The sequence below is a fragment of the Nelumbo nucifera genome, chromosome 7 (assembly GCF_055504915.1).
Source record: "Nelumbo nucifera cultivar China Antique chromosome 7, China Antique-T2T, whole genome shotgun sequence".
Taxonomy (NCBI): Eukaryota; Viridiplantae; Streptophyta; class Magnoliopsida; order Proteales; family Nelumbonaceae; genus Nelumbo; species Nelumbo nucifera.
In genome coordinates, this window is record NC_142655.1 from 52,963,454 (window position 1) to 52,984,674 (window position 21,221).

Below are 21,221 nucleotides of genomic sequence, written 5' to 3' on the forward strand. Positions count from 1 at the left end.
TTCAAAATAAAACTCAACATCCATCTTCTTTTGTAACAGTGGAGGCCAGCGGGAGTGAAGTAGGAGAAAAAGGTTTCCTCTCTGTCTCTCCCTCCCTCCCTCCCTCCCTCCTCAATTCTCTGGAGATAGAGCTTGATTGGGTTTGAAATCTGGGAATTTATTTTTGGATATCTAAACTTAACTTAGAGAAATTGTTCCGGTTTCAATGTTGAGGAGGTAGTGATTTGGTCATTATTTTAGCGACACAACTACTAGGTTGGTTTGTAGAGGTGGGGGCAATGATGTAAGTTTCAGTTTGGATAACACATTGATCAATAATGTGTTAGCTTAACACTTGGAGAGAGAGAGAGAGAGAGAGAGAGAGAGGATCAAGTTTGAATCAAGAATGTCAATAGCTTCAAGGTCAACGACAGGCTGTGGCTGTCTAAAGACATAGTTCAGAGCTCCTCTCTCCAGTATTTTGTCTACCCAGTACCCACATAAACAAAAATCCACTATAACCCTAAACCCAAAATAACTATGACTGAGAACAAAGACCACCTGCTATACCTTGTAGAAATTCCTTGTAGTGGACAGGACTTTGCCAAAACTGAACTTGACCGATGTTTTGGCCATCAGAGATATGTTCCTCTTCAGGAAGAACACAGCCCAAAACCAGCTCCCAAAACATGTTTCTTCTATAAATTGCTAAAACAGAGGATCTCACAGAGCCCTGTTCGAATTGAAGGCTTTGCACAGCTGTTGATAGGGCCCAAAGGAGGCAATGCATCCTGACGGTGGCATGAGACAATTTTTCTACCAACCTACTATTACTCATCATGAGAGAGACAGAGCAGGTTTTTGCAAGTCCAAACTGTGCATCTTTTATGATCATGTACAGAGTTCCTATTAAAGTTAAAGTGTCTTTATTTGCACATTGTATTTGGTTTGGGCCTTGGGTATCAAAAGTAACTAAATCAGAGACCAACCAGATTTGATCTGGACTTGAGATTCACGAGGAGAAACTGCAACAATTTACTCCAAAATAAAAATTATCTTTTATTGAAATGTTTCATTTTGAAAATTTAAAGAAGAATGATGGATTAAATAGTCTTTTCCATCTTTCCGTTAATGGACGCTAACAGTGGGAGGATTTAGTCAATTGTCAGAAAATTTGAGAGTACTTTATGACAATTTCTAAACAGTAAGGGTGAATAAGTCAACTGGTACTTTAAGAAATTTTCCCTTAAAAATCCCTTTATTTTTTATCGGTTACTAAGTAGTACCTGTTACCAAGTCATTCACACCAAGATTGACAGAAAGAAATTTACTGAAGTTACAGGCAATTGACCTGTGCTGGGTAGACATCCCCCCCAGTAACGAACTGAATGGCAGAGTACACATAGAGAAAACCAGCTGGATAAACCAGAGGCCCTGTATCCCCCTTCAAGTTCTGGTAATCTCTTTCTCCTTCAAGAAACCCACTAACCTGTTAATGAAGTTTAAGCCGTCAGAATCAATCATTGATCATGTAATCCAAAACAAAAATGTAATTTTCTCTACTAAATTCATACCTGTGACAAATAAGCATCCCAATCTATCTTTGTATCTAAAATTAAATAAAACAAAACAAATTAAGAAAGGCTAATAAACAGAAGGATAAAATTAGATAGAAGAGAAGGATTAGTAAGCCCAACTTACATGGGACATAGGCAATGATAAGAGCTACAAGAAGGGCATCTACAAAGAGCAAAGAAAAAGCAAAAGCTACTTTTGAGATTTTATATCCATTACAAATGGATGCATTTAATCTGTAAGAGTCTGGTAGTGCTAATTTGACGTCCATTGTTATGCTGTTGTTGTTGAACTATCTCTCATTCCCTACATAAAAGAGGACAAGTCACATTATAAAAATTCATGCCATATGAATTATAACTACATATACAAAAGATATGCTAGACTAACGAGGCGCAAATATTGTCTATTGGCTAGAACTAACTGCTGCTTCTACTCAGTACTGCATGCATAAACCAACTATGTTGGATGTACGCCACCAAGTCAGTTCTCATGCATAAGCCAATAGCATGGAGAACATGCATATTTGGAATTGGAGTACAAAAAGAAATCCTGATACTAAATTATAATAATTGCAAGATTATATTTACATAATTTTTCAGAATTAGGGAACATTACTGTGATTACAAGCATGAGATAAGGTACAAGTTACATCTTTTTTAATTGGTAACAGAATTTTATTACTATTTAAGAAAAAAATATATATTTGCAAGGTTCCATTGACCCACAAAAAGCCCCAGATGACCTGTACACCAAAACCTTGTAAATACTGCCAATAAGACTTATTGGCCAAAAGTTCTTGATGTCAAAGTTTCTTTGCAACATAGGAATTAGAGAGATAAAAGTAGAATTTGCCACTGATGTAATGTTTGCATTGTTGTAAAAGTTCTGCATCAATTTCATGAAATCTTCTCTCCTAAAACCCCAATGTCTTATAAAAGGCTATGGGAAAGCTATCAGGCTCAGGTCTTTTTTTTACCAGCAACACAAAAGATTCAATAATTTAAAAAGTCATGTACAACAAGTTGTGGGCGGACAAGCAGTCCAAAGTGTCCCACTAAATACACCATTGCCACAAACAACCCTAGTGCCAATCCCTTTAGTTACAACACAGCCCAACAGAAACCTCTGCTAATTGTCTTTGAACTCCTTGTTTAGCTAGCCCATCAGCCATGCTATTAGCTGATCTTCTAATCCACCTTATTTGAATCACCATGTCTTTAGATGACCGTTTGAAGCACCTGAGCTCATTCCTTAGTTGCCAACTAATTCCTTCCCCTGTCTTCAACCAGTTCACCACAGTTTTTGAGTCCCCTTCAACAATCAGCCTCTCAATCCCCATTTCTTTAGCTTTCTCAACTCCAAGCACTGCAGCCTTCATTTCAGAAGTCACCACGTCACCATGCTGAATAGGACCTGAGAACATGGCAACCAAATTTTCATTCTCATCCCTAATCAGTCCACCAATGCCCACTGGCCCCGGATTTCCCAAACACCTGCCATCAAAATTTAGTTTCTTCCACCCAGCATCTAGAGGGGACTAGGAATCAATTACAATAGATTTTCGATGCAGTGTTTGCAATTGTTCCCCAAGATCTGAAAAAGTCTTCTATCTTAGAATCAGCAAACAATTTTAGTGTTTTCACCCGATGCGCCACCCTTAGAGTTATCACTTCAATCACAGTTTCATTACTCCTCTCTTTGTCATCAAATATCCTCAGATTTCTTTATCCCCAAATTGTCCAAGTGATTGCTGCCCTAGTGCATCTTCCCATGATTCTGCCTCTCCTTTTAGAACACCTGATTAATGAGAGCTTGAGAAGGATTCCAGATTAGGAGTCCAGCTGCAACCAAAAAAGAGGAAAACCACTCCCAAATGAAGTTATCAAAAGGATAGGAAATTAAAAGATGAAAGTCTCACCGTGCAGCTTACATAAGGAGCACCAATTTGGGGACAAGCACCAAGTTGGTCTTTTTATCTGAAGCAGATCACAGGTATTGAAGGAACCATGGAACACTTCCCAACAGAACGCACTAACTTTAGGAGGGATGGGGCGAGTCCAAATCTCCTTGACAGGCAAAGAAGGGGAGGAATCAAAAGCAACTAGAGAGTTAAAGAAGGATTTGCAAGAGAAAGACCCTAACTGATTGAGTGCCCGAACTCTAGAGTCTGAACCACTGTCCCCCAAGACCACAGAGGTCAGTACATTAACCAAAGCAGACACTAGACAATTCAAATTCTCTCAAATTTCTAACAAAACCCAGATTCCAATTTAAATTTGAAAGTGAGGAGGAAGAAAAAATAAAGTCACTAATGGGTTTTCCTTTGAAGCTGGAGAGAGCAAAATGGGAAGGGAACACCTCGGACAAGGGGGAATCCCCAATCCAAATGTCCTCCCAAAATCTGATTTTCTGACTCAAAATCAAATCATACCTGATGTAGGTAGAAAGAAATGAAGTATTTCATGGATGCCTTCCAAAGAGCAGTCAAAGTAGCTCTATGCAAGCAGCCCGCATCCCAGCATTGCTTGACGACCCATGGATACTTGAAATAACTTTAGCCCATAATTTCTCATTTTCTTTAGGGACTCCAAAGCCATTTACTTAACAGAACCACATTTTTCATCTTCACATTTCCTATTTCTAAACCCCCTTCCTCTTTCAACTATCTCACCTTTTCCCACCTAACCAAATGATCTTTTTCCCCTCCCCAGGCTCCCACAAGAAATCCCTCATGATCTTCTCAATTCTTTTAATCACAACTTGTGGCATCCTAAAGACCGATATGTAATAGACTAGAAGATTAGCCAAAGTGGATTTTATCAATGTTATTCTCCCTCCCAAGGAGATATAATTCCTTTTCCAACCTGCCAACCTTTTTTCAAACCTTTCCACTACTGGATTCCAAAAGCTAACCGATCTAGGATTTCCACCTAGGGCAGTCCCAAATATTGCAGATGCCATTCCCCTGTTTCACAACCCAACACATCAACCCAAACTCTTAAAGCATCCTCTTCCATATTGATACCAGCCACTAGACTCTTTGACCAATTGATTTTCAAGTTGGAAATCCTTTCAAAAAGGCTCACAACTAGCTTTAGATTTTCTACACCATCACGGCTCTCTCCATCACAGAAAACCAAAATATCATATGCAAACTAGAAGTGTGAGACCAAAACTTTGCTTCTCCCTACTGTCCAACCTTTAACCAAAAGCATCAAACTAGCCCTAGAGATTAACTTACTTAAAACCTCAGCCACCAAAATAAAGAGGAAAGGAGAGAGTGGATTTCCTTATCTCAATCCTCTAATCCCTTCAAAGAAATCAGGTATAGTACCATTGATTAGGACTGAAAAATGACTTGTTTGCAAACAACCTCTTATCCACTTGCACCACAGATCCCCAAATCCACACCTTCTCATGATATCAATCAAGAAATCCCCCTTCCTCTTTAGTCTTTTTTGAGCCTCCGCACATTCACTTGCAACTAGAATTTGATCGATGATTTGTCTATCTTGGACAAAGGCTCCTTGGTAAAGGGAAATGGTAGAAGAAAGAACCTTTTTAAGCCTTAGAGATAGCACCTTAGCAATTATCTTGTAGATACTAGTCACTAAGCTTATAGGTCTAAAGTCACCTGGTTGGGTGGCAACTTGCTTCTTTGGGATCAAAGATAAGAAGGTTGAATTCATCCCAAGGCTAATTACTCCCCTCCTAATGAACTCCCTGAACACTTTCATCAAACCAAATTTTAGTATATCCCATCAATCTTGATAGAAAGCCAATGTGAAACCATCAGGCCAAGGAGCATTAGATCTATCCATAAAGAATATGGCTTCTTTAACTTCAGCTTCCTCAAAGTTTCTTTCCAATGAATGTACTCGATTCTCATCCAAACACTCCCAATCCAATCCATCCAAGGTCCACCTCTCGGAAATTGGCCTACAAAAATTTGATCTAAAATGATCTGCAAAGGCTTTAGCTATTTCCTCTTGATTTGTGATCTCAACCCCTTCCACTATTAAAGAGGAAATATAGCTCTTCCTTTTCCTGCCATTTGCTAAAGCATGGAAAAATTTTGTGTTGCCATCACCCTCCTTAATCCATTTCTATCTTGACTTTTACTTCCAACCGATCTCCTCTCTCAACAAAAGATCCTCTAACTCCTTTAGAGACCATCTTCTTTCTCTTTCATACCCTTCTAAAACACCTTGCACTTCTTTCCAATCACGCTCCACAATTTGAGCAAACAAGCTATCCTTTTTCTCTTCCAATCTCCCAAACTCCACTCTTTAATCTCCCCTTTTAGCCTATGTAATTTCCTCAAAAACTTTTCTCCTTCCCAAATAGGTTGTGGACTTTGGGAAACCCACCACTCCTTAACCTTTTTCTTAAAGTTCGGGTGGGTGAACCACATGTCAAAAACTTTTGTCCTTCCCAAATAGGTTGTGGACTTTGGGAAACCACCACTCCTTAACCTTTTTCTTAAAGTCCAGGTGGGTGAGCCACATGTTCTCAAACCTAAAAGGAATGGAGCCCCCCTCACTAGACCTCTGAAACAAACTGATTGGCCAATGGATTGATGTGATTCTGGGTAGAGACTTCCCCCTGAGACCAACCCAATGTTGTTCGCAGTCAGGAGACAAAAGAAATCTATCCAGTTTGGAACAAATAGGATTAGCCTAGAGATTGGACCAAGTAAAGCAAGACTTCCCTAGTGGGATATCTCTTAACTCAAAGGCCCCAATAAAATTGTTAAATTTCCTCATACTTGAAGTGACCCCCTATCTTCCTCCACTTGACTCGCTCACAACTCAGGCCAGGTCTTTGTCCCCATCTATCTCTTATATTGCATGCAACACCTTTTCCTCATCAACACTTCCTTCTAACCAATCTCATGCATCCTGAAGAATGACTAATGAGATCAAAATTAATGCCTTCTAATCTAGGCCTTATTGTTGAATGAGATGAACACAGATTTTTGTAAAAATCGACAATTGCCTTGCTTACTCCTTTCCTTCATAGGAAACATCTCCTACCTTAATTCTTGTGATTATGTTGCCTCTTCTTCTTGCATTGGTAATTTTATGGAACCAAGCTGTGTTCTTAACGCCTTCTTCCAGCCACATCACTTGAGATTCTTCTCGCCATGAAATCTCCATACAACTCAAACAACAATACTCTTCCTTGACCTGTAATGACAGATTTCTCCCTTCATCAAATATGGAAGACTTTTACTCTTTTTGATCAATTTCTTCAATCTGTTTGAAGCCCCATTCCAAAAACTTCAATTTGTTCCAGAAATTGTGGCATGGGAACCCAATCGATGGGGATACTGCCACCATACCTGCAATTCTCCTAAAAACCAGAACCTCAGAGAGCATAAGCTCAAGCTAGAAAGGAGCAGACCTTTCTGGGAAGCGCTTCTATTTGAAGAGCAATAGGCCTGTGATCTGAAATTGGTTGTGGTAAAGCTTCATGAATAATGTGGGAGTTCTCTTCCCAAGAATCTATCAAGTTTGGAAAAAGTAGGGTTCTCCCTAAGATTACTCCAATGTTTTAAAACATGAATGCGTGATGCAACACTTTCCACTACTTGGAGGCGTGAGGCGTAGTTCAGAAAGCAAGAAGAGGAGGCCTGAATGCGAGGCAAGAGTAGGGGAGTCAATGGACTGGGTTTGGGTTGGAAACCATCCAAATCAAAACCAATTTGAATGGATTGGATGGTATGGTCCAATAAGACATATTGAACTGTACTGGTCTAGACTTGATGGTACAAAATATTTATTGGATTGGTCCATCTATAATGATATATATTGGACTGGGTCAGGTTAAACCAATATCCAGTCCATTGACAAAAGATAAGAGTAGGGGTGTCAATGAACCAGGTTTGGGTTGAACACAATCAGAATTAACCAATTTGAACAGGTTGGAGCTGGACAGTCCAACAAGACATTGAATTGGACCAATCTAGTCCAAAATATTTATCAGATGGGATGGAACCTTGTCCATCTCTAATGAACTCATGTTGGACCGTATTGGGTTGGACCAATATCCAGTCCATTGACAATTTGTAGCCAAATTATTCAATCTATCATGGACATTTTGTAGTCAAATTCTCCAGGTCAACTCCAAAGTCAAGGCTAGGTGAGATGAACTCAAGAAAAGTTCCCAAAAAATGAAGGGCAGGAAGTCTGGTCAACCTATAACCCGCTATAGGAAATGCAGCCCTTCACCCATCAAAAGAAATCAGAGTAGCTGAATGAATTGGGATTGGAGGTGTTCATTGACATCAAGAGAGTTAGCAAAATGGAGGAAAGAATGGGGGCATTGAATGCATGTTTGGTCAGCAGAGTTATAGGGAGAGAGAACTGGAGGTGAACAAAGTAGAAGATGGGTGATCCTAGAATGGGGAAAGGAAAGGGTCGTGCGGGTGAGAAAGCTGAACGGAGGTTTGTTGCTTTCCATGTTCCATAGTAGGCAGGGATAGGAATGGCAACGGGGCAGGTTTGGGGCGAGGATCATATTCCCCGTCCCCGACCCCGATTTTGAAATTAACCTTCATCCCTGTCGGGGATAAAATTTGTACTCCATCCCCGATCCCCAACGGGGATGCATTCCCCGCGGGGACCTGAATCCCCAAAATATTTTAAATAACAGTATTTTTTGAAAAATAAATAAAAAATTAAATTATAAATAATGTTTTAAATATGTTTTGACTTTTGATATATAGAAATAATATAATATATTTAATATAAATAAAATTTAATATATATAATCGGGGTCAAGGCAGGGTGGGGACCTCAATCCCCGACCCCAATCGGGGATTCCTATTATTCCCCATCCCCAACCCCATCGGATCGGATCGGGGAAGTCAAGTCCCAGTCGAGGATGGGGAAAATTGCCATCCCTAGGTAAGGGTAGGGTTGACAATGGGTTGGGGTTGGACCCAACGGGCCCGACCGGAACCAATTGGGTCAGTTAAGATTAGAGGAACCAGAACCGACATGATATGCTATCCCGATTCTTATTGGTTCGGAACCGGTTCCACCTAGTCATGAACCAATTCAGACCCGACCCAATTAAATGTATAATTAATATATATTTAATATATATAATATATTAAATTATATATATTATTTAATATATATATATATATATTAACTAAAGTAATGTTATATGTATATATAATATTTTAAATAGGTTTATTGTAATTGAGTCCATCAGGTCAAACCCGATTGTCCTAAGAACCGATCGGTTCAGTTCTAGGTCTAAAATTGCAGACCCTATCAGGTCCGATTTGGTTCCAAGTCCTTAGTATTTCTTGTCATGCTGGTTTAGGTTCTAGCTAGACCTGACCTAGACGGCTAGACCCAACCCATTGATGGCCCTAGGCAGGGAGCAGAGTGGATCATAGAGTCCAAGATATAAAAGAAGAGAGGTATTAATCTAAGACTTAATTGGTGGTTCCTAGCAACAAGAGAGGTTTCCAGAGGTAGAAGAAGGGTGGTGTGGGTTGGGGTGATTGGCATCCCACTACATGCGTGGAGCATCTTAACCTTTGATGAAATTAGTAACCAATGCAGTAGATCGGTAGATCCCTAAGGTATGAACTATGATGATAAAAATAGATCTTGGGAGAACCTAGATATGGCAAGAATCTTGACTGAGGTGGCAGATGTTTCTATAATCCCAAACAAACTGAAACTTGAATTTGTAGGGGAAAGTTATGGTTTAAGAGTTATAATTGAAGAAGAGGAAGGAATGTTCCTAACAACAAAGAAAGGGAGTGTCGAGGGGAGAAGAGGTTGAGGGCGAGGTGTTGGGGAAGGAAGAAGGAGGAGATAGAGTTATAGACAAGTTTGGTTTCAAGGTGGAGGAGAGGGCAAAGGAAAACAAGGAATTGGAGAGTTGTGAGGAGGGAAAAGAGGGTGAGGTAGCATATTTGAAATTGAAAGATGGTAGCATGGAAGGTCTAAGTCTAGGTGGACAAGTAAGAGAAGTACACATGGTAGGAGAGTTATGTGTGGCAAGAGAAGCCCAAAAGTTGGGCAACAAGGGGGAGATAAATTACAAGTTTTAAAAATTAAAAAGAGTATTAGGGGTGGGGCCCACATCTTTAAGAAATCAAATAGGGGTTTAAAGAAAGGAGTTGGTATAAAAAATTACAAGTTATAAGGGGAATTCTTGGAAAATTGAAGTTAGAGTTGAAGAACTTGAGAATCCAACACCAGCAGGTTAGAAAGAAGAACAAGGGGCGAAGAACTTAGAAGATGATTGGGTTTGGGTCGTGGCAAGATTTGAAGACAGAAGCAAAATGATAGGTGGAAAAGCCAAGGATTTGGGGAAGGCGATTTTGTTGGAAGGGTTAGAAATCAAGTTTCACATGGCCAAACCAGATTTGGTAGCTAGCCGAATTTTTAAAATTTTTCAAACCCAACCCAAGAACCGATTTCCTAGTGATTTTGAAATCTAAAATTTCGGAGTCGATCTTCCACTAAACCAAACAAGATTTGAAACCCAAATTAAAATTGATCATACCTAATACGGACAGGGTTTGGTGTTGCTTGAGTTTGCACGAATCTAGAAAGAAGATTCCTAGGGGCAGTTTATGGAAGGTTTTGAGTTAAGAAGTTTGTAATTTGAACAAATGATCCTGATTTGTCTTTTTTTGTTTTCTTTTTTTCTAGTGGAGCATTGTATCTAGGTGTTGCCTTACCACCTATTTAGTCTATAACTTTTTTTCATTTTAATAAAGTTTTATTTTTACTAACAAAAAAATATATATTCGATCCATTGGCAGCCCTAGGCATAAGCCTCCTCAAGAAGAGGAGGAAGAGGAGGAGGAGGAGGAGGAGGAGGAGGAGGAGGAAGAGGAAGAAGAAGAAGAAGAAGAAGAAGAAGAGGTTCATTGTTTTTCTTTTCTTTTCTTTTCTTTTCTTTTATCGAAAACTGTAGAACTTCATTAATGAGAAAGAAGATAAAAAAGAGTACAAAGAGTACCATTACTATATAAAGTCAATGAGAGATAAAACCTCTTATCTCTTCCCACAACAAGTCCTCTCATTTACAAATGTGCCCAGAAAATAGTCTCTTTCCCCACCCCTTGTTTGGCTAATGCATCAGCTAATGAATTAGCACTTAATTTAATCATTACTTCGATGTCTCCTGTTAACCATTTGAACTTCTTGTTTTCATTGCTATATGTCCATAGCTACATCTCCTCACTTTGTATCCGACTCACTACCAGTTTTGAATTACACTCAATAATCTGTTTTTCTAATGTTTAGTGTTTTCACCCTTTGTACGCCTTCCATCAATGCCAATACTTCTGCTCAAAGAGAGTCTCCTTCACCAACCAGTCCTGAGTATGGAGCAAACATCTTGCCCTTCTTATCTCTAAGTACACCTCCAATACCTAGAATTCCTAGGTTTCACATGCTACGACCATCAAAGTTAAGTTTGATAAACCCACTTCTGGAGGAGACCATTGATAATTAATAACAATCTTATTCAGCAAGAGTAAGTCATGTCCTTCCAGTTTCTAAGTATATCATCCATTGAGACATTTGAAAACATTTCCAAGGATTTCAGCCAATGTGCCACTCTAATCACTATTGATTTAATTATGTTTTCCTTACTCCTCCCCTTTTCCAATGACATTCTTGAGTTCCTTTCTTCACAAATTGTCCATATTGTTGTCGCGCTTGTACATCTTTACACGAGTCTTCCCCTTTTCCTTGGCCATGCGAAGGTAGTTGGAGCAAAAGAGGTTTTGAACATTCACCAAGGATTCCACCTACACCCAAACAAGGAGGAAAACCATTCCCAAATAGAAGCAATGAAGGGACAAGCAATTAGTAAGTGGTGGCAATTCTCACCATTAACCTTACACAAAGTACACAAATGAGCGGATGAGCACCACTTTGGTCACTTTCTTTGAAGCAAATCACAAGTATTAACCTTTTCATGGACAACTTCCCAAGAAATAGCTCCAATCACAAGTATTGTTTATTTACTACCAAAAAAATAGAACTCCTTGTCACCCCCTGTTTTTCCAACCCATCTGCAAAACCATTAGCAGCCCTAGGTGTCCACCATATGGTGCCCATATTACTCGCAATTCGCAAATGTAAACAATTTTACTGGACCAAGGTCAGTTCATTGTAAATATAGACACAATTAAAACAAATTAGAATAAAAAGGAGCCCAGAAAAAAATCTTAATTCTTCAATATTACCTCCTCAAACCATCTTTAAGAAAGTGTAAAGGGTTCTACATTCCAAGGAAAAAACATGAAGCAGTAGTATGATTTAAGAAGGGCAAAAACTACACAAAATAACCTTATCAATATCTATTGTAGTGAGTAGCAAACAAGATTGACTTTCATGTGAAGTTATTTACCATTAACTGGTTCAACCATATATAGATACTAAAGATATAAAAAAGGGCATTCAAAGTTTCCTGATAAACCCCAACTTTTGTTTTGGTAGAAACATATTAATTTCCATCGAAACTGGCCATAGCTGAGTAAGGAAAGGATACAAGACCAATCCAAACAAGCTAAACAGCACAGACAACAAACAAACTACAACAAAGACCAAACAAACGGATTAAAAGACAAACTACAAGTCAAAAGGACCGAGACGAGTGCAGCTTGATCAGATCAACAAGCCACTCAGGGCCACCAGCAACAAAAACACCCCGATCATTACAACCCCGATAAGAGAGGGCGTCAGGCACCTAATTACCAGATCTCTTCACATACGAGAACGAGCAAGAAAACTCTGCTAACAATGACAAAATGTTTTTAAGCAAAACGAAAGCTTCAGCCGCTATATAAACACCGCTAACTTGAAAACATTTAACCACCAAGATTAAACAATCGGCTTCCACCGATACACTGTGGACCCGACTGAATCGCCGATACAGATGAACAATGGTAGAATTTAACACATCTATCAAAAGATTCAAACTGAATTAGAAGGCAATACAGGTTTCTTCGATCATTTCTGTGGGTAGGAATGTATTGAAAAAAAAAAGCCTACCATTTCATTCTCTGGGCTCTCTCCCCTTCCTCCGTCTCCCTCCCTCTCTCTCTCTCTATCTATTTGCGGAAATTCGAAGTTTTTTACACTCCGAAATTTGGCAAGTTGAAGCGTCAAACAAGGCCTGTAATCGGATCGCACGAAGCTAAATCCGAGTTCTATCCGATTGACAATTCATAACATCCGACTCCGATCGGATCGGATGAATGTCGGGTTCGAATTCGACTCTAAACGGACTTCCGGGATTCGGATTTAACCCGAGCAAGATGATCTTCACGCAGCTCTGTATTTTCACTTTTCAGACGTAAAAAAGCAACAACAACAACAATAGACCGGTATCATAGATTTTCAAACAAATTCAACCATCCACTACTCAGTTCGTTTTCGGTGGGTGCAAGGCAAATTTAAGGGTCTGTTTAATTGCTAAGAAAATTGGACTAAGAAAGGATGGGATGAGAAATGTTGGGATGAGAAAAGGAAAATTTATTTTCTCGATTAGTTATAATGTGTTTGTTTGCAGAGAAACTCCACTTTCTAGTGTTTGTTTGCTGAGAAAATTTTTCTCAACGAAAAAAACACATGTAATTTACTTTTATGACAACTTGCACCCCCCAAATGTATGACACATATAATTGAACTTCCCACGTGGCATGATAGTGTTATTAAACTTGCTCATTCAAAAATTTTACTTAAAAAGAGTAAGAAATGCTTAAGTATTTGGACCTGCTCATTCATCATAGAATTTGTTCATAGGTCTACTCAATGTACTCATCCATAAAAAACATGTGCATGCATTCATAAAAGAAACTATTAGGAACTAAAATTGCTCTATTATTTGGACCTGTTGGTACATCAAAGAAGTTGCATTCAATAACATATTTCATTCAAAAAGTCATACTACATGCTTCATTCTAGATTGCCTATATAATTTACATGCTGGAAAAGTAAATACTCTCTTTAATGACTCAAATACCAGATAGGAAAACTAATGACTCAAAAAAAGCTTCAAAATTTTACAACAATAATCACACTACCCATCAATATATATTTAGAAAATCTCAGATCTGACATGTCAGCTCCTATATCACTTCCTTTCAGAAAAAAAATTATATCTAAAAATAAACAATTATCAATATTTTTGGCATATGAAAGTATGAACATGAAGAATACACCCTCAAACAAAGATTATAACTCCACTCCCTTCTTTCTAGTGTTCTAAAAGAAAAGAAGCAATAAAACACACAAAAGTATAAAAAATACAAAATAATTTGTAGAAAACATTTGGACACATCTCTAATATCACATATTCACCATATAAAACAAAAACAAGTGTAACAAATAAGTAATTTTTATAGACAAAAAAGTGACTGATTGTAGGAAGCTACCTTGGAGCTAGATATTTAGTGTGACAGCACTACTTGTGTGTGCAGCCCCTCTCTTCTGGTTCGTCTTTCTCTTGTCTTCTCTTTTCTTTTATTCTAAAACTTTTTTTGGAAGTATATATGATTATTTGTTGCTGAAATCTAGTATATACTCTCACATTTGTATATGCTAAGTTTGAAACTTGTATAAGTGACCATGCAATATATGCTAAGTTACATTTTGAATGGACCTAAGCCCAAGGCAATGTAAAATCAGCAGTTTGGGTACCGAAGTTGCACCCCTAGTATATGCCTATCATACCAATGTCAAACAAAATACTAAGATTCAACATGTATTGCATGATCACTTATACATCACTCCGGAGTCCAGTGTGTTTGCTGAAATAGCTGTCGAATGAGAGGAGAAGAAGAAAAAGAAGAAGATATGAGATGGGCGGCAGAAATGTTCTCAGCCAGCCCTAATCTATTATATATAAGAACATCACATAATGTTACATAAATAGACCAGAATGCCCCTGATTAGTGATGGGACACCTAGTCAAAATAAACACTAAATAAGATTAGGCCTAGTAACTAAAGCCCAATAACTAATGACTTAAGACCCAACAAAGATAAACATACAAATTAAGACAGCCGAACCAACACTCCCCCTCAAGCTAAGCATGGATGTCAATCATGTTTAGTTTGCCAAGTAAGTCCACGAATTTCACTGTAGCTAGCCCTTTAGTCAGAACATCTGCAATCTGCATCTCGGAGGGAGTATAAGGGATGTAGAGTTCTCCTGAGACAATTCTTTCTCTGACAAAGTGACGGTCTATCTCAATATGTTTCGTTCTATCATGTTGCACTGGGTTATTTACAATGTTGATGGCAGCCTTGTTGTCACAGTACAACCTGAGAGGACACTCAATCTTTATTCCAAGTTCACCAAGAAGGATCTTAAGCCATAAAAGTTCAGCAACACCATGAGCCATAGCTCGATATTCGGCCTCTGCACTAGATCTAGCAACCACATTCTGTTTTTTACTCCTCCATGTAACTAAATTTCCTCCAACAAAGGTGCAGTACCCAGAAGTAGACTTCTTGTCCCCTACAGAGCCAGCCCAATCTGCATCAGTATATCCTTCAACTTCAATTTTACTGTTTTTCCTTAAAAGAATCCCTTTCCCCGGGGAAGACTTCAAATATCTGAGGATCCTTTCCACAGCTTTCATGTGAGGGATTTTACGAGTGTGCATGAACTGACTGACAACATGTACAGCATAAGCAATGTCAGGGCGAGTGAGGAACAGGTAAATCAACTTCCCCACCAGCTTTTGGTATCTTTCCTTATCAAGGTAGTCCTCTCCTACTGACACATGTAGACCATGACTCCTGTATTTCCGCTGACATATATAGATGCCCTCTTTGGATCCTGCAACTTCAATCCCAAGAAAGTATCTCAGTTGGCCCAGGTCTTTGATCTCAAATTCAGCAGCCAAGACCTCCTTTAGTCTTTTAATCTTTTCCTGATCATCCCCTGTAATTACCATATCATCCACATAGACAATAAGTGTTGTAAGTTTGCCATTTCTCTTCATTATGAATAGGGTATGATCTGCCCCACTTTTGAGTATAACCCCCTTTCTTCATGGCCCCACATAGCTTCTCAAACCAAGCTCGAGGAGACTGCTTAAGGCCGTATAGGGCTTTTCTCAGTCTACATACCTTCTTGCCAAACCCGTAACCTGGTGGAGGATCCATGAACACCTCTTCATGCAGGTCGCCATTCAAAAAGCATTCTTCACGTCCAACTAATGTAACTCCCATGAGAAATTTGTAGCTAATGATAATAGAACTCAGATTGTGTTGAGTTTTGCCACCGGAGCAAAGGTTTCTTTGTAGTCAATCCCTTCTTTTTGAGTAAACCCTTTTGCTACCAGTCTAGCCTTGTACCTTTCAATAGACCCGTCCTCCCTATGCTTCACAGTGAACACCCACTTGCATCCAACAGTGCCTTTCCCTTCTGGTAGATCCACTAATTCCCAAATCCCTGCTTTCATTAAGGCCTTCATTTCTTCGTCCATAGCCTCTTTCCATTTTGGGTCAGATACTGCCTCAGAATACCTGGTAGGAACATGCACAGAAGAGAGAGCAGACACAAAAGAACAATAACGAGGAGACAAATGTGAGTAAGACACAAAATCAGCAATGGGTGTCTGATAGTACAAGAACGAGTACACTTACGAAGGGCAATAGAAAGATCCAAGTCAGAGGAACTGATAGGATTACCTTGAGTTTCTGAGACAGGTTGATCCGAGTCCAATTGGTTGCTGTCATGAGTTAGAGGGCCCTTCTTCCTTCTGTTGTAGGTGATTCTGATATCTCTTTGCAGCCTGCTGGAGTCTTCAATAATATTTGCAACATTACTAGTAGTAGCTGGTACAATGGGAGCCTCACTAGGGATACCACAACTAGGTGGATCAAGAGGAGAAGATGGAAGGCCTGAGGTAGAGAGAGGCACAAAGAATGGGGGAACAGAAGAATCCTCTTCCATCCCACTAGTCTCCCCCTGAAGAGGATTCTAAGAAGATTGAAAATAGGATTGAGACTCAAAAATACCACATCCTTTGTGACATATTTTTTCTTGGTGACTGGATCATAACACTTGTATCCCTTCCGAGTATGGAAGTACCCCAAAAATATTCCCTTTGTAGCCCTAGGATCCAATTTGGTCTTCGGATCCTTGACATGTATAAAGCATACACAACCAAAGACTCTCGATGGAAGAGAAAAGTCAGGAAGATGAGAGCAAAGAACAGAGAAACGAGTTTTCATCCCCAATACCTTGGACGGCATTCGATTTATCAGATATGATGCAGTAAGGATTGCCTGAGACCAATAGTTTTTTGGAACTTTGTGCTGAAATAGTAAGGATTGCTCGAGCAGTCTCCAATAGGTGCCTATTTTTGTGTTCAGCAACCCCATTCTGTTGGGGGGTACTAGCACAAGATGACTAATGAATCATTCCAGCATCCTCCATAAACAGATTCAAGGACCTTTCAAAGTATTCTGAAGCATTATCTGACCTGAATTGTTTGATCTTCGTGTCAAATTGTGTTCCAATCATTTTGCAAAATGTCATGGTTACCCGCGGCACTTCTTCCCATGCTTTTAATAAGTAGATCCATGTGCATCGAGAATAGTGATCAATAAAACTGATAAAGTATCGAAAGCCATCAACAGAAATAATGGGAGAGGAGCCCCAAACATCAGAATGGACTAAGTCAAAAGAAGCTTGAATTTCATTACTCGAAGTTGAATAAACAGTTCTACATTGCTTTGATAGTTGACAGACTTCACAAACTAACTCTTGACTTGAAACACCTTTGAATGATTCTGGAAACAACACTTCCAATGATGAAAACGGTAAATGACCTAGCCTAGCATGCCACAGATGTAACCTAGCTATTGACTCCACATTGGATTGATTACTAGTAGCAGATGTTTGTAAGGCTGAACTTATGTCTGCATCAAGGTAGTAGAGACCTCCACACTCGTGACCGCTCCCAATCGTTCTCTTCGTCAATCTGTCCTAAAAGACACAATGAGTAGGAAAAAAGGTTATGCTACAATTCAAATTTTTGGTAAGCTTTGAAACAGATAAGAGATTTGAAGAAAGATTGGGAACATGCAAGACAGATTTGAGTGAGAGGTCCTTGCTTAGGTCAACCACTCCTTTCCCAGAGATGGTAGAGAGAGAACCATCAGCAACCCTCATTTTATCTTGGCCAGACATTAAATGATAGGAAGAAAATAGATAAGACATGTGTGTCATGTGGTCAGTTGCACCAGAATCAATAATCCAAGAGGCAGGATCAATAGTACTAGTTGCACTAAAGGCAGAGACAATACCTGATCTGGCAAGGGAGGAGGATGGAAGAGAATTGGTCCTTAGACGGGCTAGGGCCCGGCTAAGTACCTCTACCTCATCGGCAGTAAAACCCAAGGACCCGGTTCTAGGGGAATTAGTAGTTTGTCCCATGGAAGAGGAAGTAACTGTGGATGAGTGTTTTGAACCATCATCACTTTGACCCGTAGCCAGATTCACACTTGTAGATTAACCCTTCTGATGATTCTTATCTTTCCTCAATGCAGCTGGCTTCAGATGCGGATGGAGAACCTAACAGGTCTCTTTCACATGCCTTTCCCCTCCACAATGGGTGCACTTCAGATGTCTCTTGTCAGAGTGCTTGTTTCCCCTTTGATTTGTAGAGATTAGGGCCGAATGTTCCACAGACTGTTCAGCTAGTTTAGTTTGAGTATCAACATGCATCTCTTTTCTTCTCACTTCTTCATTCCTCACAAGGTAGTAAACATGATGTAAGTCTGGCATTTCATCCCTTCCCAGAATTAGGGACCTTATGCTCTCATATATAGGATCTAGGCCAGCCAGAAACTTAAATGCTCTACCCTCTTCAACTTGTTTGTCATGCTTTTCCTTGTCTCTGGCATTCTCCCAATCAATAATAAGGTGGTGATCTAACTCTTCCCATAGTCCTTCTAGTGTAGCAAAATATGTTGCAACACTCATATCTCCTTGCCTCAAGGCAGCAATGTCTTGATTCAGTCTGTAAATTCTGGCATTATTCTTTTTCTGCCCATAGGTTTTAGAAACTTTTTCCCATATCTTGGCAGTCGTGGAGAAATGTTGAACAGTCCTAGCTACTCTTGGAGTCCTAGCATTCTCCTTGCGCCATGCTGCATATTCAGCACTCCCCACTTCGGGTTCCTTCTTCTACCCGTCCAAGTAACCAGTGAGTTCCCGGGATGTGATGAAAAGCATGGCTAAGACAGACCATTCTCTGAAGTTGTACTCATCCAATAACACACTTGTGATATGTAGGCTGTGCAGATTTGGATTCTCCAAATTATGAGACCTCCCACAAGCCCTAACATCTCTAGAAGACACTTCCCCGGATATGGAAGACATCTTCTCTTACTCGTAAATGTCAAGACTGTAAACACAATATATAGTGAACTGTTTCACACTTACGGAACTTGTTGCACTGTAAACTCAGTCCTGAGAACCCGACACAGAGCTGAAACACAGAGTACTACACTGCACACTGTGCCCTAATTACTGTTGTCACAGATTATAATCTGTTGTGCTACCTTCTGCTGTGTTCTAATCACTGTTGCCGCAGCCTGCAACTTGCTGTGTTGGCTTCTACTGTGTGCTAAGCACTGCTATCACAGGTTATAACCTCACCCACGAACAGTTCTAGGACTGCTGAGATTAGTCCTTCCGCCTAGATCTGTTCTACACAGATCTATCTTAGCCGAATGGCTACAGTCTGCTGTACTGCGTCTATTAGGGCATCAGCCTCTGGGTCTAACTCATCTTGGGCCTTACAACCAAGGGAAACCCTAGATGTAGGTCCAGTGTGTTCTACGACCAACCCTAGGGTTTCTTTGCAGCAACCAAAAAGAAGAAGTGAGAGAGTTAACTGCGAGTAGAAGAAGAGGCGGCTGTTGTAACCAGTCGAAAGATTAGCGCTCTGATACCATGTTTGCTGAAATAGCTGTCGAATGAGAGGAGAAGAAGAAGAAGAAGAAGAAGAAGATATGAGATGGGCGGCAGAAATGTTCTCAGCCAGCCCTAATCTACTATATATAAGAACATTACATAATGTTACATAAATAGACCAGAATGCCCCTGATTAGTGATGGGACACCTAGTCAAAATAAACACTAAATAAGATTAGGCCCAGTAACTAAGGCCCAATAACTAATGACTTAAGACCCAACAAAGATAAACATACAAATTAAGACAGTCGAACCAACACAGTGCATTTGAATAAGTGATTTTTCTTCAAGTCCAGTTCAAATGCTGCCATGTTAAAACTGATTAACAAGCAACCTTCTCTTCTATGCTTCTTGTTTATCGTTTCTATTTTACTTTCTGCTGTTCAAAACAGAAAATAAAGTCAGATAACCAGTTCTAACTCTTTTTAGAACCCTTAAATTTCCCTCCATATTCTCCAAACCACCATCACCATCATCTTTTTCAATGAGTGTCAAGATTTCTAATCAAGAGCCAATTGTAGCTCAAACCAACTCCTTCAAACTTCCTAGGGTAAGGAGACAATAGAAGAGAACTCAGGAAAGTTTGTCACTTGGAAGAGATATACCCATTAAGGACAAGAGAATACAAGCAATGCAGAAACTCTAGAGGGGACCAATGAGATTTGTGATAATGGAATAGAAAAACAGAGAAAAAACTTTTGTGGTAGCTCCCACCTTGTTGAAGTATTCTCCCCATTCCCACATATCTTCTTTTCAAAATGACTGTATTGAAACCTTTGCTACGAAAACTAGTAAAACAGAACCAAAGAAAATGACAAATTGTGAAGGTATGGAAAAGCATAAAAAAAAAAAAAAAACATGTAAGCAACAAAGAAAAAAACGCTTGCAAGTAAATGCCTGCGCTGTGTAGGAGAAATGGCTCTCCTTTTTCTGAAATTCTACATGAACTCATGTGGAATTTCCATTAATGAACTTTTACCATGGCTTCAATTCCAAAATCCGACTGCTGTGGTTGCTGAATTTCCATTAATGAACTTTTACCATGGCTTCGGTTGATGATGTTGTATTTGTGTGGTAATGGAATTTAAAATTCTTCAGGAGCTACAGGCTTACAGTCTTTGATGAGAACCACAATTCAAGATAACTTGATCGGTTTCTGTCTGAGGTGTTAAAATCAAGGAAAACCTCACTGAAACCCACCTAAGAAATTTTAACTCCACTGTTAACCAAGAGGAAATTAGTTTTGGTTTGTTGGCTCTGGTTATTAGTTTGGTGTGAACTTGCCATCATTGGCTCTATTTTGGGTATTGTTTCCAAAAGAGGGTAGTGAAGGTTTTACATTTCAGATTTCAGTTAAGTCCCATCTTAAAAAGAAGAAATGATATACTTTTTAATTTTTAAATGATAAAAATCTTTTAAGTGAAATGGAAAAGCATCTCAGCATCAGGTCAAGTGGTTCTTACATTTACAAGTCATCAAATCATTTGGGATCAAAGCAAAACCCCTTCAAGTTCAAAAGCACTAAAACTGGCTTTTAAATAGAACAGATTGGCTTTAAATAGAACAGATTGGCAAATCAGAATTCGTGTAACCAACCCCATATAGTTGGCATAAGGCACGGATGATGATGATGATTCTATCATCTTCAAGTCCAGTATTTTTTTCAAGT

General features: G+C 39.3%; 1 protein-coding gene across 3 annotated transcripts in view; it reads right to left on the reverse strand.

Moving 5' to 3' along the window:
- The window catches only part of ALG3 (asparagine-linked glycosylation 3), a 72,534-nt gene that overhangs the window by 48,015 nt on the left and 3,298 nt on the right, over positions 1–21,221 (reverse strand). For all 3 annotated transcript variants that reach the window (XM_088891236.1, XM_010277872.3, XM_088891235.1), the window contains 3 exons: positions 1,681–1,860; positions 1,554–1,588; positions 1,331–1,468 (listed from right to left, as the gene is read on the reverse strand). In XM_088891236.1, coding sequence (XP_088747362.1) covers positions 1,331–1,468; positions 1,554–1,588; positions 1,681–1,825 — 318 coding nt within the window. In that variant the 5' untranslated portion in view covers positions 1,826–1,860. The remainder of the gene's footprint in view (positions 1–1,330; positions 1,469–1,553; positions 1,589–1,680; positions 1,861–21,221) is intronic.